Source organism: Psittacula echo (genome assembly GCF_963264785.1).
Source record: "Psittacula echo genome assembly, chromosome: 8".
NCBI classification, from domain to species: domain Eukaryota; kingdom Metazoa; phylum Chordata; class Aves; order Psittaciformes; family Psittacidae; genus Psittacula; species Psittacula echo.
This window is the reverse complement of record NC_137744.1, coordinates 15,816,197-15,832,373: the sequence shown is the minus strand read 5'-3', so window position 1 is coordinate 15,832,373 and position 16,177 is coordinate 15,816,197. Positions and strand designations below refer to the sequence as shown.

General features: G+C 38.9%; 1 protein-coding gene across 2 annotated transcripts in view; it reads left to right on the top strand.

Annotated features, from left to right (window-relative positions):
• TENM1 (teneurin transmembrane protein 1) overlaps positions 1 to 16,177 on the top strand; it is a gene marked incomplete at its 3' end in the record, with an annotated part of 242,605 nt that overhangs the window by 149,352 nt on the left and 77,076 nt on the right. Inside the window, exons 11-13 of one of the 2 annotated variants that reach the window (XM_080624671.1) lie at positions 848 to 1,033; positions 4,410 to 4,556; positions 13,102 to 13,318. In XM_080624671.1, coding sequence (XP_080480797.1) covers positions 848 to 1,033; positions 4,410 to 4,556; positions 13,102 to 13,318 — 550 coding nt within the window. Of the gene's footprint in view, positions 1 to 847; positions 1,034 to 4,382; positions 4,557 to 13,101; positions 13,319 to 16,177 lie in introns of both variants that reach the window. The other variant, XM_080624670.1, reaches the window with a different exon arrangement.

The following is a 16,177-nucleotide window of genomic DNA, read 5'->3' as shown; positions in this document are numbered from 1 at the left end:
CACAGAACAACTTTAGTCTTAGTGGAAGTAGATTGCAATTGGCATATTGTGATGTATTGAAATAATTCAGGGGTTTCATCCCACTTTACAATAAGTGGTGTTCTACAATGCCCAGGTAGAGAAATGCTTCTGAGTGCCATGCAGGAGATACTCCTGTCTTCCCAAAACGGCTCTTCTGTTTTCTTAGCAGTGGACTCATGAAAGTCAGGATGGAAAAAAAGTTTTAATGGTTGAAGGCCATTTTAGAACTAGGTGGATCTGCATGGCCTCTAAACCGTGTAGTGTTGCATATTGCCATCAGAATAGGGTGCTGCTCTTCTGATTTCTCCATTACCTTTCTGGTGGCTCTTCTTACTGTTAAGTGAAGGCTATTTTGGAATCACTACAAATATCTGAATACTTCAAAGACATTTTCTTGTATGTGTTTAATGTTCCACTTCATCCTTTATTTCAGCACACTTGCAATATTTGAGTTTATAGTACATTTCAGAACTGAGCTGTTGGGACCTAGGAACAGACTTGGCATGTTGGTGATTAAAAGCCTCAGCTGAAGTCAGTCAAAAGATTTGGACTTTATCAATTCATTGTTTGTCTGCTTCAAACCTATTGCCCTACCATATACAAAGCCATCATTTGCAGCCCCCACCCCAAACAGATAAATGATCTTGCAAATAATTGCTAAAGAAGGAGGCAGAGAGATTGTGTAAGGTCTGTACGGGGTGATGAAATCCCATATTTGTTCCCATTGATGAGTAATATAGAAGTGATTAAATTCAGTATCAGTGCAAAGTCTATTTGCAGTATGAAACTGCTGTTTCGTGTAATGTCTTTCTGTAATCCTGTGCAGAGCTTTGTACCCTGGACTGTGGCACCCACGGTGTCTGTTCAAGAGGGATATGCCAGTGTGAAGAGGGCTGGGTTGGACCAACCTGTGAAGAACGTACCTGCCACTCTCACTGTGCAGAACACGGCCAGTGCAAGGATGGGAAGTGCGAGTGCAGCCCTGGGTGGGAAGGGGACCACTGCACCATTGGTAAGGCGATTTTGTACCTTAAGAAATAAAATGCATAAATCTTAACCATTTATACAAAGAACTGCTGTAACCATCTGTCCGGTTGAAAACTTTTGGGGAAACCAAAGACCCATAGTCAGGCCAGGTATAAAAAGGTGCTTTGGCAATGGTAGTGCACCCTGCTGGTCCCACAGAATAGCAGTTCAGTGCAGCTTTCTCTTCAGAGGAAATAACAATGATGAATTATTGTTTAAAAAGCACACAGAAGAAAGTTTTCTTGGTCCAGACCTATCTTTGGCTTGTGCTTATATGTGAACTTTAAGTCAGGAAGGAAAGAATGTTTAACAAATAAAAGGTGTGAGGGGATGAAGTTGTTATTCAGCTTAAGTAATTCTTGCATTGAATCTCTTGCTTTTATGTCTGGGGATTTACATATTTTACTTATTACTAGAGGTAGTTTTCCTGTAGTTGGCTTCTAACAATATTCCTAATAAGGTAAGGCTTTCAGATCTTTTTAGTAGCATTACTATACAATTGTGATAGTTATATTTTTAATGGAATACAACAGTTTTTTGCAAAATCTAATAGTGTTTCTCCCTAATATGTCCCAAAGCAACGTTTTTCATAAATGTTTTAATTGTTTATAATAGCAGGGTATTTAGTTTTCAGAGATAAGCAGCATAAGCTCTCATGCTTGCTTCCTGCTTCATTCATTCACTGGCTCTAGAATTTACTAAATCAGATTTACTATATCAAGAATTAGGTTTGTGAAGGAAGAAGAATCTAATTTTCTAAAGGTTGTGTAGAGAAAATCCAGAAAAGGACCAAAATAATTAAAAAGATAAACAGAGCTGCTCTTCACTGCCAGGTATGGCCCAAGCTGTCCTCTGCATGCTTGTCATCAAATGAAGAACAATCGCATCCACAGTGTGTTTTGATCACAGTAGCAGGAATAGATCTTACTGCAGTAAGAGGGTGACGTGTTATAGCTAGCTAACAGGTGGCAAGCCATAATCAAATGGTGTCCATATTTGGGTAAAGAAGTTCAATCCATCTCAGTTTTGTTCTTTTCTTTTTTAAGCTCACTACTTAGATGCTGACCTAGGTAAGTTTTTCTTATCAGCTTTGCGAAACAGTAATGAAAAGATACAAAAGTATTGGGAACGAAGTGGTTTTTGTTACCTGTTATGTCTGAGCTGCTGTACTGCAAAGTTACCAGAGTACATAAAATGTTTGTTTATGGAGATACATAGATATATATACACACAGAGAGGATTTACAGGAGAAAATGCAGTTTTCAACAAATAACGTGCTCAATTCATTTGCAAAGTTACAGCAATGTAAGCATGCTTTTTGCGGTCATCCGATGTGCTCTGTTAGGCAAATCAGATTTTTGCTCTTGCTTGCCTTTCCAGAGTAATGATAGAGCTGAGGACTTGCTCAGAAAACTTTGTGTTGATCCTGTCTTACATGAGAACAAAAAGTTAGGTTTGGTTTGGTTTTTGTCACTTGTGCTTGAAGTAAGTTTCTTTTGACAGAGAAGGAGGTTTTTTAGAAAGCTATCTATGCTAGATGTGATATAGTTCTCTTCAAATCATTTGATACAAGAGTTAAATTTGGTGTTAGTTTGTGTCTGGTGCTGCTCATTTGGTTTCTGTGCCTTGCCACAGGTCCTGCTTATTCATGGCAGTGCAAGTACCTTCACTGAGTCTGACAGCAGTCCCGCAGCCATGGCCATGCTCTGCAGAGCAAATGTGCACACTGCCCTCTGAAAAAACTGCCGCTAGCTGAAATATCAAAGTAACCACTGCTCCAGAAAGACCAGGGTGTTTATTTTGCATTTATTACTTTATTTCTTCAGAATTAGACAATAATAGGATCATGTAAGAATTTATTTGATTACAATTACAGTCTTAGAGGATAACCACACACAGCAGCAAAATATAATCATATACAAGAAATGAATTAACTCAGCAGGACAATGAACTGAAGTGGAAAAACATCCCTGTTTCCCAGCACAGCTCTCACACCCTGCCCTTTCTCCCCACTCCCCAAGAGAGGCAAATAATTGGCTTTTATGATGTATCTGGTGGTTGCCAACCTCGTGCTATTTTAGAGCAGCAGCTTCCGGAATTTCAGTGAGTGCCACCCATCTCCAGCCCTTCCAAGCAAGAGGGTTAGGCTCTCCAATCCCATTTTCAGATGTGATTGTCTGCCAAGGGTGAGAAGGAGAGAGATGATGTGTCTAGTGTAAGGTTGCCCGTGTGTTAGGCTGTAAATCGCAGCCTGACAGACCAGACTCTGGTTGGTTCTTCCAAAGTCATTTTGGAGCATCTTGGGGCTACCAAACACACATGCAAACTTAGTCCTCTTTCTTTTCTTCCTCAAAAAATAATTCTCTCTGGTAACACTTAAGTGTTGATATTCACTATCAAGTACAGAAGGGCTTTCAGTTTATGTATGACCATGCAGGCAAAAAGAAAGGAGCCTTCTTAGAAGAGATGCCACTTGTGCTGTTAAGTTTATTGCTAAGCTTTCTGCATTGTCCTTTGGCTCCATGTGTGACATGGTGAGGATATGACAAATGTCCGAGCTGGCACTAAATTATGCAAGCAGATGGACATGAGTGTGCACATCCAAGAGACAGTTCCTCTCTCACTCTTACAGGCAAGCAATCTAGCTGAGACGGTCCAAATTACTATTGATTCAGAGCTTACAAGTATATAATCTGGGGGATGCTACAGTCATTGTTCCAGTTTTGATCTAGAATCAGAGCCACTAAAGGGCAAGTGTTTGTCATGTTTGTATCGGCTATAATGTAAACAAAGTGGAACTGGACGTTGGAAGGAAACGCTCCCTCATTTGCCTTCTGTGGAAAGAGTTGTACTGTGGCATAAATGAAATTGGCTCTTTCTCAGTCAGCTGAATATTTATGAACAGAAAAAGTTCACCTCCACTTCCTGCAATGTGTAGGATTCTGTCTGCATGCCAGTTTGTCATTCAGATAATATTTTCCATGTATAACTTCGATATAAATATTGATTATATATGTATCTTCCTTTGTGATCTACAACTTATTTTCCAATAAGTAAAGAAAGAAATGCACATTGCAGACTGTTAAATATTTTCTTACATGTTTCCTTACTTTTTTCCTACATATAAAGTGTTACATACTGAAAAATCCTTGTTAATCACTGAGAAATGGTTTCTGGGCAAGCAAAGGGAGGGACTAGGATGGTCCATATTTGACCAAAAATATAAATGGCTTGCAAGGGAACTGTGGTCATTTGAAGGCAATAAAGTATAATACTGTGTGAAAAAATGTTGAAGAATGATTGAAACTGTGTAAGAAGAAAACTACTCCATGAAGGCTTCTTTTTTACATTTTCTGTTCTAGATGGCTGCCCAGGTCTCTGTTATGGAAATGGGAGATGCACCCTTGATCAGAATGGATGGCACTGTGTTTGTCAAGTGGGCTGGAGTGGCTCAGGATGTAACATTGTCATGGAGATGGTGTGTGGAGATAACCTGGACAATGATGGAGGTATGATGCATAATTCATGTCTCTCTGTCACATCCTTGACTGTCATTTGAATCTATAGGATTCAATTCTATAGAAACTATAGTTTTGAGGTGTGTCTTCCTTTTTATAACTAAATGTCAATGTTCGTCTGCTCAAGACAGTTTTTCCACTGACTTCATCTGAAGCAGTGCAGTGAGGGAACAGACCCCTGTGCTATTCAAGGCAATTGGCATAAACTAAACCACAGGAAGTTCCACCTGAACATGCAGAAGAACTTCTTAACTGTGAGGGTGACTGAGCACTGGAATAGGTTGCCCAGAGAGGCTGTGGAGTTGTCTTCCCTGGAGATAGTCAAGAGCCATACGGACATATAATCCTGAGCAATGTGGTCTAAGGAGGTTGAACTAGATTACCTCTGGTGGTTTTTTTCCAGCCTCAACCATACTGTGATTCTGTGAAGGCAGAAATTATGTATGAGCCATACCCATCATCCCAGTACTTGATTTTTAATCTTTCAAATAAAAAAAATGGTAATTTCTTTTATCTCCTTTCCACTCTACCTCATAGCTATTGTCTGCGTCAGAAAAGACAGCCAATGGATACTCAAATGAAAAAAAAACTCTCTGCCTGTCAAAATGCATCCAGAGTTTAGTCTTATGTTAATATTAAATGAATACATTTACATGCATAAAGCATGCACTTAAAGATGCTGTTTTTAACAATAATCTCATTCTAAACCTGAGACGCAGCACAATTCTTGCAATTATCTGGACCTGCATTTGAACGATTATAGAGTAAACTAGTGTAGAAAGTATGCAGAAGTAATTTGTAGGTTTGCTGTAAAAAACATAGTTCTCTCCTAAGTTAGGCTCCACCTCCTTTCCAGTACTTCATTCTACATGAGATAGTGCATTTTTTTTCAGGAAAAACATCCAGACTCTATTTCAAGCTTACCAGTGGGAGAAAAGCCACAACAGTCCTCACTGATTGTTCTCAGAGTTGATTATTTCTCCTATCTGTTTCAGGAATGCTTATTTACTGGACAGTCAAGCAGGACTATTGCTTTCCTCTCCTTTACTTACTATCATCCTTTACAGTGTGCTTGCCCCCATATTTGGAGCTGTGCAGCTTTCTCATTCAGAGTGTGAATGCATCTGTCCCAAGCACAGTTACATTGTTTTTTCCTTAGGTTGTAGGCTGAGGTATGTTGAAATACATGTATTATCTTACTGTGTCACACTTAAAGACCATCTCAGTATCTTGGGAGAGATCTCATGCACCTTAGTATAGTAATTGTCTGTTTTCATCTAGGTCATTGATAAATTAAGATTGATTTAGGGCCAAGAACTGAGGTCACCTCAATAGAAACATTCTGACTCAGTGATGATTCCTCATTTACAGATATATTTTGAGACCTTCTGATTTTGCATCCTATGGGCTCTAAGACCATGCTGTCCCTTTGGCAAAGGCTTCATCATTTCTGAACCCCATTCAAAATTACCTTATCCCTCTCTCATCTCCTTCCTTTTCCACCTTATTTATAAGCCGTTTAACAACCGCCCCTCTGCCCACTCTCTGCTTTTCAGCACTGGTGTGCATTCCTCTCATGCAAGGTCTCACAGCTGGCATTACTGCCCTACAGATGCTTTCCCATCTGTCTGGGGCTCCCCCCTGATGTCCAAGCCACTGACTTGCTTGCCTGCACTCTTAAATTTGTCCGCAAAAACCCTGTTTAGCTTGTAATGTAAAGCATTTTCTGATACAGTCCATGAACTGGCTCTGTATAAACTGCCTTGTATTGTGATTTTGGGTGCTTTTTATTCTGCAATAATGGTGAGTTATTGAAAGAGTTGGCAATGTTAACTCTAAATCTCCTTGAATTTGTCAGTTTAAGGCAGACACTTAACATCATTTCACTGCAAGTTTTAAAAGTAATTTTCTTTTTTCTTTTTAATGGCAACATAACATGTACTAGGACAGCTCTGTTGACATTACAATTAGAGATAAGTGCAGAGAAATATTTAATTAATCCGACTACTACAGATGGGCTAAATGTAATTAAGTTTCCTTTACAATCAATTTTATATAAGAAAATTATATCTACATATTAAAACCACTTCTTTTTATATGTGAAGTTCATAGGACCTGATTTGGCATAAGCATAAATTAGAAAAATTCCCCAAAGTCATTGGAGTTGTACCAGTGTTAGATTAATACAAAATCAGAAGCTGATTCCTGATGTCTCAGGGCTTGTGTACATACACAACAGTGAAAACAGAAATTAGGAAGGAGACGTGACATTGCCTGTTAAGTCCTGTTTGCTGGGAGGTTGTGCCTTAGACTATGAGAATATTACAGTGGCATAATGAGTTACCGTCCATCAAGCTGTGTAACTGGATCAGGTTCATAAAGATGGAACCTACTAACATTTTCGCCTGCAGTTGTGGTGAGTTAAGAGCACGCACTCAGTTGAGTTACAGAAACTCAGCTGACAGGTAGTAACTTCCTAAGCCGTTATGATGTGATCACAGTCAGTGACACATAGCCCAAGAGATCATACTGTAGACCTAATTTAGCTTCATTGTATATTTTAAATCATGGTATTCTCATCTAGCAAAGGTCTTATTCATTCCAGTTGTGTTTAAATCAAACATATCTCAGTCCTTGGAAGGTGTTTTGTGCTTCAAGTTTGTTAGGAGGAAGTTGCAACCAAAGAACAAAGCTGTAGTAAAGCTGAACTTCAGGAGTTAGTGATAATTTTGTGTAGTTTCCAGTTGATTTTTTGTACAGTACTTTCAGAGACTGAAAAACTGTGATTTTTATTGTATAAAAATACATTCAAATACACTGTAAAAAAAAAAAAAAAGTGTTAGAAAATGAAGTATTTTATTAGTTCCAACTGTAGGGGTTGAATAATGTCATTTATTCGGCATGAGGAAGTGTTAGTGTTATTGTTTGGTCTGTAGTAACAGCACAAAAGCTTTGGGTAGGAGGAAGTTCTGGATTCATTTTTTAAGGACTGGTATAAGCATATTCACAGGCATCTGGGTTCTACATCCTCTGAAGCACCAAGTTCCCCATCAGTGGAGTTACCCATGGTGATAAGGTTAAACACATGCATAAATATTTTCCGGAGCAGGGAGAGTACTATTTCTCTTAAAGCCCCATTAGTATCCACTGTACTGTACTCTGACTGTACCATCATTGTCTTTCCCATTCCGTTTCATAACTCTCTGTTGGCTTTTTCCTACTTGCAGACTTAAGGGCATGTTTACCTGTTCAAATATCACTACAAATATCATTGAAAAGGTCTCAGCATTATAACAGATGCACAGCAGCATGGTTTGCACTTGCTCTTGTGGAGTTCATCTGCAGTCTGTTAGCAGTGTGATGTCCATTAAATAATGCCAAGAAGTCAAGCACATGTCCTTTGCAGTGGGTCCTTTCCCTCACATCCCTCAGCACCATGTTATTCTCTATCTCTTATTCTTCTTTCACTGTCATGACTGACATAATTTAATTTTCAGTTTATAAGATGACCATTCAGCTCATCTGAGCAGGTCGTTTTCTCTTGTCCTGACATTGCTTTAGACTCCTCTGGAAGCTCCAGTAGATCCAGGAGATTGCTTGAAAGCTCTGCTGAGTTCTGCGCAGTGCAGAACCAGTGTGTCCCAGGCCGAGGACATTTGGCACCAGCTCCAGGTCACCCCTCTGCTCCATCAAGCCACAATTAAGCAACTCTCCTGATACATATTTACATTACTGCTGCACATGCAGGTCTTTTAAGCTGAAACTTGCAGCCTGTCACTCCCATTAATTTCTTTGATACAGATCTCGCTTTTGAATTTGCCTGGATCTCTTTTCATCATTTTCTTTCTTGGCTCAATCTTGACTATTTGTTTTTAAAGAAAGTACTATTCACTACAGGCTTTGAATTTGCTACCAAATATCCCTTCAGTCATTTCAGACAGTTATTGTAGCTTTCTCCAAGCTTTTCCAGGCATGATAAAATATATGACTCAGCATAGCCTTGGGTTGATAACCAGTGCTGCTAAAATATTGATGCATTTCTGACCCATCCATTGGCATTTTAATAACCTATCCATCACGGAGATATTGAGTCCATATATAAGTAATATGCTATTATTACACAATATAAATAATACTGATGGGAATGGTTTTCATTGTTGCTGAGCAGCGAGGGCTCCCCGGGGATACATACAGTTTCTGAAAATCCTACCCTGATAGATTTGCATTCCCGTGTGTACGGAAGGCCAATCACCCCCGGTACTCACTGGATGGAAGCACACTGCAGCCTTTCCACAGGCACACTGATGGGTTTCCAAGGTCCTTATACAAACCCCCGTGTTCCCAGTTTACAGCCTCACTGTCTGCTGCATGCTGTGTATTACAGCTAAAATCTGAGAAGCAGTTTGGATTAATGCATGTGAATAAGCATTAGAGACTCAAGATGGTTACTGCTGCTTAGTCTTTTCTGAAGTTATTAGGTTCGGTTTGCTTAGATCCTGGCAATACTCACTGTACTTAACTGAGCCTGTGCTGAACCAAGCTGACACAGGCATTGTTTGATGCTTATTTGAAATCTGTAAAAGAAGGCAAGCAAAGGTAAGGTGACAATTGACCATGCAAGTGCATCGAAAAGCAAAAATCATTCATGTGCCGAGTTCTCTACGATTTACCGCATAAGGAGTTCAGAGAACAGAATCTGCTTACTGAAGGGAGAAAATTAAAACCCATATTTTGCTTTCTGTGAAAATCTGGATGTAGTTTCTACAGCTCCATCACTGGCTTGTTCTCACTGAGATCAGTACAGAAGGAGTGGGAGAGCAGTTACACACACACACACCTGGGTTGCTCTGCAGCAGTGAAAATGAAGGTTGTTGATATTACTTATACCAAGAATAATAGAGATGGATTTGATTTTCATATAACTGAGCAAGTACATTTATTAGTGTGAATATGCCTGCATACATGTATATGCATGCACCCTATAAGCATATATACCACTGGTAGTATTCTGAGTTTGGCATTAACCATAAAACTTCAAATCTGTTGTAGTTAACATTAGTAGTGTCTTTTCTATGTGTGACAAAAGCTTGAAGGGTTAACAACCCTGCTCGTTCAGTGAACTTTAAAGAAGAAGAATAGCAATTTTAAGTATTGTTGCTAACTATGTTTTGCTTGCCAGAACCTGACAGTGGATGGTTTATTAAAATAACTAACCCAGTAACATGGGAAGTACAATCTGAATTCATCATTTTCATAGCCAGTTAATAATTGTCACCTTGTCAATGAAGAGATTTTAAAAATGGGAAAAATAAATACAGCTTGAGAAAGAAGTCAAAATGGTAATCTGTAACCTAGAAGACTGCTACTTTTGATCAACATTTATGTTTTGATTAGCAATTTCTTCCTCTAATGACATTAAAGCCTTTGCTGCCAAGGCTGTAAGCTGTTCCTGGTGTATCCAGCCTCTCATACATTCATGGTGCTGGTAAGACAAATACCATTCTCACCATGAGTTGTTCAGCTGCACTTCTGGAGCTTCACACCCCTCCACTACTAATAGGAAACACACCCTTTTGTAGCCTGGAGAAGCAAATGAAACCAGGTGCAAGTAATTCCAACCAAAATAACTCCATTAGAACCTGGAAGAGTTTATAAGATAGTCACTTTGCTGACAAATAATCAGCAAAGAAAAGATGAAAATTGAGTCTGACTGGAAAATGGAAAACTGCTTTCCCTTTACTTGGTTTCTCTTTGTATACAGTATGAATGCAGTGTTTGTTGCCAGGCATGTAAGCTGTTGACCAAAGCAGAGAAGAAAGAGGACTCTATTAGAGAAAGCAAAGTATTTAATTGTTGTTTATATAGCTATTTCTTTTCTAAGTACATCTTCATGTTCTGATATATCTGTGACTTTTCACTTTTACTTCTTACAAGAATGAGAGAATCAGGTCAGCTCAGTTCCTGCATCTAATGGCTTGTTGACAAGGAAAAAATTAATCAGAATGGCTACTGTGGAATAAATTACTCAAAAACAGCTTCCCTATGGATACTGTTATTCTGAAATAAGTGTGCCTTTTTTCTGATTAGTACTTATCCTGCCAAACCAATGTTTGTGAAGTTTCCCAGGTAGACAGCAGTGACCTTGTAGAAATTAGTACCTTCCAGAAAGTACCTTCACTCGTTGAGCAAGACTTACCACTGTCATAAGCATTCCACCAGCAAAGCCCAGCCCTGAATGGCTACACCTGCCTACATCAGAGCCTTCTGCAGGGATTGTCACCAGTATAAAGCAAAAGCAAGAGATTTCAGTTTCTTTATCATCTTTTCAAGTCTAGTAGCATTATTTAATATTTGCAGTCCTGGAAAAATCTACTGGTAATTTGATGATTTCCTGTTCACTTATTAAGAATATAGAGTTTCATTCCTTGGACAAAAAAGAGTCAACCATAAGAGAAGATATTTTTTCCATTGCAGTTCCAAGCCTGCTCTTCAGGTTTCAACCCAAAAATCTTTTGTTTTGTCATCAGAGTACAATGAAGACCTCTCTCTTACATATTGTGAACTCCTCCACCCACTTCCCAAGTGGTTTTGCTTGGATTGGAGGATCCTTATTTTTTCAGCTTACTCATTTCCTAGCAAATTTCAGTAGCTTTCTAGGGTTTTGTGAGTATAAAGTGACTGCTACACTCAAAGTCATTAAACTCAGCATTGCCCTGTGAAGTTCGTCTCCCACCGCTGGCTAATACCTGTTGTGTCCGGGACTGGAGGAATGTGTAAAGAACTTAAGGCATGCACTGACCTGTGGCTACACCAGTTTTCCTGGATCGGAGGGTCTTAGGTTATTGTTGCTAGCTGTTACAGTTGACCTTGGCTCATTATCGCAAAAACAAGCTTGCTCACTCTGATTTCTCAGCTGCAGTAGGGTAGATTTGTTAACCTTTTTTTTTCTTAGCCAAGCAATTACCTTGCTCAAGGTCAGACAAGGATTTTCAGATTCCAGGAAAGCTCATTTCATTATACTTGTTTGTTCTGTAGAAGGGCTTTTGCTTTCTTTTCAAAGTGAATATTTTATGCTGTTATTTACTGAGCATTCACAGAGTACAGTGTGCTCTATTGAGAAAAGATCAGAGTTGGCCAAGTGGGTCTGTCACCCACTGAAGTCAATGACAAAGCTACAGCACCTTGCCTAATAATGCAGTTTGCCCTGTCAATTGTACAGGTTTATAGGCTCCAAAGTGTTTGTACAAACAAAGCATGAAAAGTCAAAGCATGAAGTGAAAATATCTGCCAGTATGTTGATCTTATAGCATTCCAATTTTAGTACAAGGGAAATCTATACAGTGATATGATGACTCCACATTTATTCTGACCAACCTTGTTCAAAATACAAAGAGATGTCTTTGTTGAAGGGTACAATGCCTTAATGCTGCTTTATATGCATTAGTGTGCTTGTCAATACAGGCAAGTTAGCAACAGCCAAGTCATAAAATGTTTAAGAAGATAGTTGGACATTTTACCAGACCTTATTAATTCTGTTTCTGGTTGAGTATGTAATTTAGTCAATTTGGATGTCTAAGATGCTGATAGAAGTGATTAAATGCCAATAGCCCGATTTTAAGTTTTATTTAAGTGCTTAATTTAGATGCACTTCAGTGTTTCACTTTTCATCATAAGCTTTGGACATTTAAGTAAATTAATTTCACTCATAAACGTTTTGCATGTTTGTAGATTTTTTGGGAAAATTGTCTATTTCTCCTATTTGTCATGTTTGAAAATGGGCAGAGGAGGAATAGGTTTATTTTCATTTTCCAAATTGGTTTTCCGGGTGCAAACACCCATGGAGAAGACTGTATCTTTCAGATCACTGGGGTAGAGCCTGCGTCAAGATGTGTGTTTGTACGTTACCAGCTACAAAAAGGAGCGTAGTCATGATTCTGCCCTTTTTTGATCATTCCAGCATTACAACCAATAAACGAAAAGTAAACATCCTGAAGCACTAACAAAACTGGTAGGACTTAAAATAGAAGTTGGACAACTGTAATAACTTTTTTTTACTACTGTAGTGAGGAAACATATGGGAGTTAGATAATATTTCAGACTTCATTATTGCAGATTGGTTAGCAAGTGTGTATTCTTCAGCAGTGTGGACAGACAATAGTGACAATAAAGGATCATTAGAGATCCACAGCTACACAATGTGGATAATGCACCCGTTGGAATAAGAAGTGTTGTGCAGTGATTTTCTTCTGCCTGTTCTGCAGTGAAGACAGTCCTGCTCTTCTCTATTCACTTAGTTTGTAGGTTTTGTTTTCTCACTGTCATGTGGAGATTTTATGAGGTGATACAGTGTTAATGACTAGAGAAAACTGCCTCTCCTGGACTAAGTGTGTATATTAATGCTTTATTGAATTTGAATGTGTCATAATCAGCATGCCTTCCAATTGATTAAAAACCTCCTGTGCTCTCCAGTAGTAAACACAGTGCTTTATTCTCAGAATCACTCAATTTCCTGAACTTTCCCTTCTCTCCACTGTAGATGGCTTGACAGACTGTGTAGACCCTGACTGTTGTCAGCAAAGCAATTGCTACGCAAGTCCTCTGTGCCAGGGTTCACCTGATCCCCTTGACCTTATTCAGCACAGCCAACCACCTTTCTCTCAGCATCCTCCAAGGCTCTTTTATGATCGAATACGATTCCTTATTGGAAAGGAAAGTACTCATGTCATCCCAGGAGACATCTCCTTTGAGAGCAGGTGAGTTTTCTTTTAAAGACTTTTCTGAGAACTGCAATGAAACTATTTAACCAGGTAAAAACAATGATACCTGGGTAGCTGGGAATTCTTCACTGGTGATCAAAAAGTACTTAAAAGGATAGCAAATGTCTAAGTTCCAGCATCTGCGAATCTTGTTTATCAGATTCTCATTACTACTTTTCTGGTGCATAAATGCACAGCAACAAACTCAACTGCTGTTGCTAACAAGGCTTGAACTGTTTTGGAAGGTAAGCTGTATTGTACTTGTAAAATTAGTGGGGGGAAGTTCAGCCCTTTATGCTGTAGATACATATAATGACAGGAAGAAGGACCAATTGAATTCATATGCATTGTATTCAGTCAACTTTCTGCCCAGTAGAACTTGATTGATATTTACAGTGGAATAAATTTAACATGTGCCACTTACATATAATCCAGTTACCTAATTAACAAACTTTTTTGTGTTTGCTACATGTTGATAGATCAATGTGGAGTTTACCATGTTGTGCTCCAGGTTACTCTCAAGCTGTCATGCAAATAGTAGAGTGATCGCTGAGTATTTGTGAGATTGGCTTGTCCTTTAACAAGAAAAGACTGTGCAATAGGAAAGGGGCACTTTCTTGCTCAGAAAATCTGGTAACAGTTTTGGATTTTTTTGAACATTTGAAATATAGGGGCACATAAGTTTTTATGCTGTAGTTCACCTGAGAAGCTATAACTTACATGCTGACAAAGAGATCCACAAATCATCCACATCACCTAACTATTACGCTGTCAGCTAGGCCTGTACATTAGATAAACCATGTTCCAGTAATAAGGACATAAGAATTTTTTTATTTTCACAGTACATAGCACTTAAGTTACAACTTCGACTCCATTCCATGCGCACAAATTCAGTGCACTTTCTCTTTGTCATTTATTAATTTTTAATAAAGTAAATACGTAAACGGAGTCTTTATTGATCTGAAATACCTAAACATTTAATCACTATTAATAATGTAACAGGACCTTATAAATATGTAGAACAATAGGGCATGAAAATGATCTCTCTCAAAAGCACCTCTGGAGTGTGCCTCTGTGCCCGGTGCAGGGTCCTTGGCTGGCTGTACGTGTGCAGCAGAGTGTGCCGTGCTTTAAACCAGAAGTCACTAGTGAAAGATTTTCCTCATCAAAATGTCTTGTAGTGAGGTGTTTTCAGAGAGGAGGTGAGCACTCAAGTCACCTGTACAGTGTTCTGTGACACTGCAAATGTTAGCAGTCAGATTGCACATAATCCCATCAACGTGCTTTTATAGATATAAGGAACTGATCTTTTAAAGCTATCATTGATGGGATTTAACTTGGATTTAAAGGCTTTTTCTGAGTATTTCATTTCTTTACTCTCATATCTCCATGCCTTTGAAGAATGAAGATTAGTGAAGGCCCACGTGTGAGCAGCAGCCCACCCTCACCATGGCTTGATACTTTGCACCACTAAGGAATACAACTTGTAGTTGTATCAGTGCATTATTCACAGCCCAGATACCATTTCCTCCCACTGTACAAAAATTACTAGTTAGTTTGGTGAGAAGATCATTGGGATTCAGATGAGACTGTCTGTATCTTTAGAATCAGGGCAGTGCCTGGAGACTTGCACTGTGCTGTGTCCCCTAGGTTTTGTCAACAGTAATCTGCAATGTACTGGGCACCCCGAGGAGTTCATCAGTCCACACTTTGCTTGATCCTCAAGTCTTTTCAAGGCTGTTGAAAAATTGCTCATCCATAAGTCAAATATTATTAAAAACTGCCAGAATTTTCCTCAAGGATGAGAGATAAGCAGAGTCTCAGAAGGAGGCAGTAGCTTAGCTGTGCTGCCTCTGTTCAGAAATCTTCCTCTGACATTGTCAATCTGACTGTCATCTAGTGTCTGTTCTTCTGGGGATTAAGATTGCTGGAAAAAATATAGAAAGACAACTGTTACTACAGTAAAGAAGTATCAGAAATCTGTGATCCTGACTACCTGGTACAGACCAAAGAAGGCTTGGAGGTTTTTAATCAACTTTTGGATGTTGCTGAAAAGGTTGTGCCCATGCAGATAATATTAACTCATGGCTGCCTGCAGTGCCACTTATTTTTATAGCACTGGTGGTTCAGCAAGAAATGTTGGAAGGATTGACTAAATAGTGGCGTTCATTTATTTCAGAGCACTGGAATCCATTCGGAAAATGGAATGGAGCTCAAATTTTGCAAAGCCCTATCTGGCATGTGTTGGTTGGTTGGTTGGTTGGGTTTTTCTCTTGCAAGAAGAATCTGAGACCCTTAGGTTTCAAATGACATTGTGCAGTGTTTTACTGTACCATAAGTTAGTGGAACTCCAAGATGGGTGATGTTTGCATGAATCTCACTGTCGATAAAGCCAAAGTGATGTTGAACAGATTCAGGAAAGCTATCAAAAAATGGTGAAGATTATCTCTTTCCTTCAGATTGAAAGTGTTTGGTCTCTGCCATATCCTGGCATTTTCAACATCATCTGAAATACTAAAATGAGCTGTTCTGACAACAGCTGGAACATCTACCTTTTTGCATTTGCATCTAAGACTTCAGCTTAGATCTAATTTTTCAACATTTGACTTTTCAGATAAAGTCAGGGAGTTGCATTGAGCTGAATTCACCAAAGTTAATGTTTTCAAAACATGTTTTGCTTTTTATTATGTCAACACCGTGTCATTTGCACTGCTTTTTTACAAACTCCCAACTTAAAATGTGACATGTTGAAAGGTAGATTAGACACATTCTGAATAACGAAAATGTACTTGCTTACATCAGGAATGGTTTTGACCTACTGTAAATGTGGCCAGGGTGTAGCAGATTATAATGTTT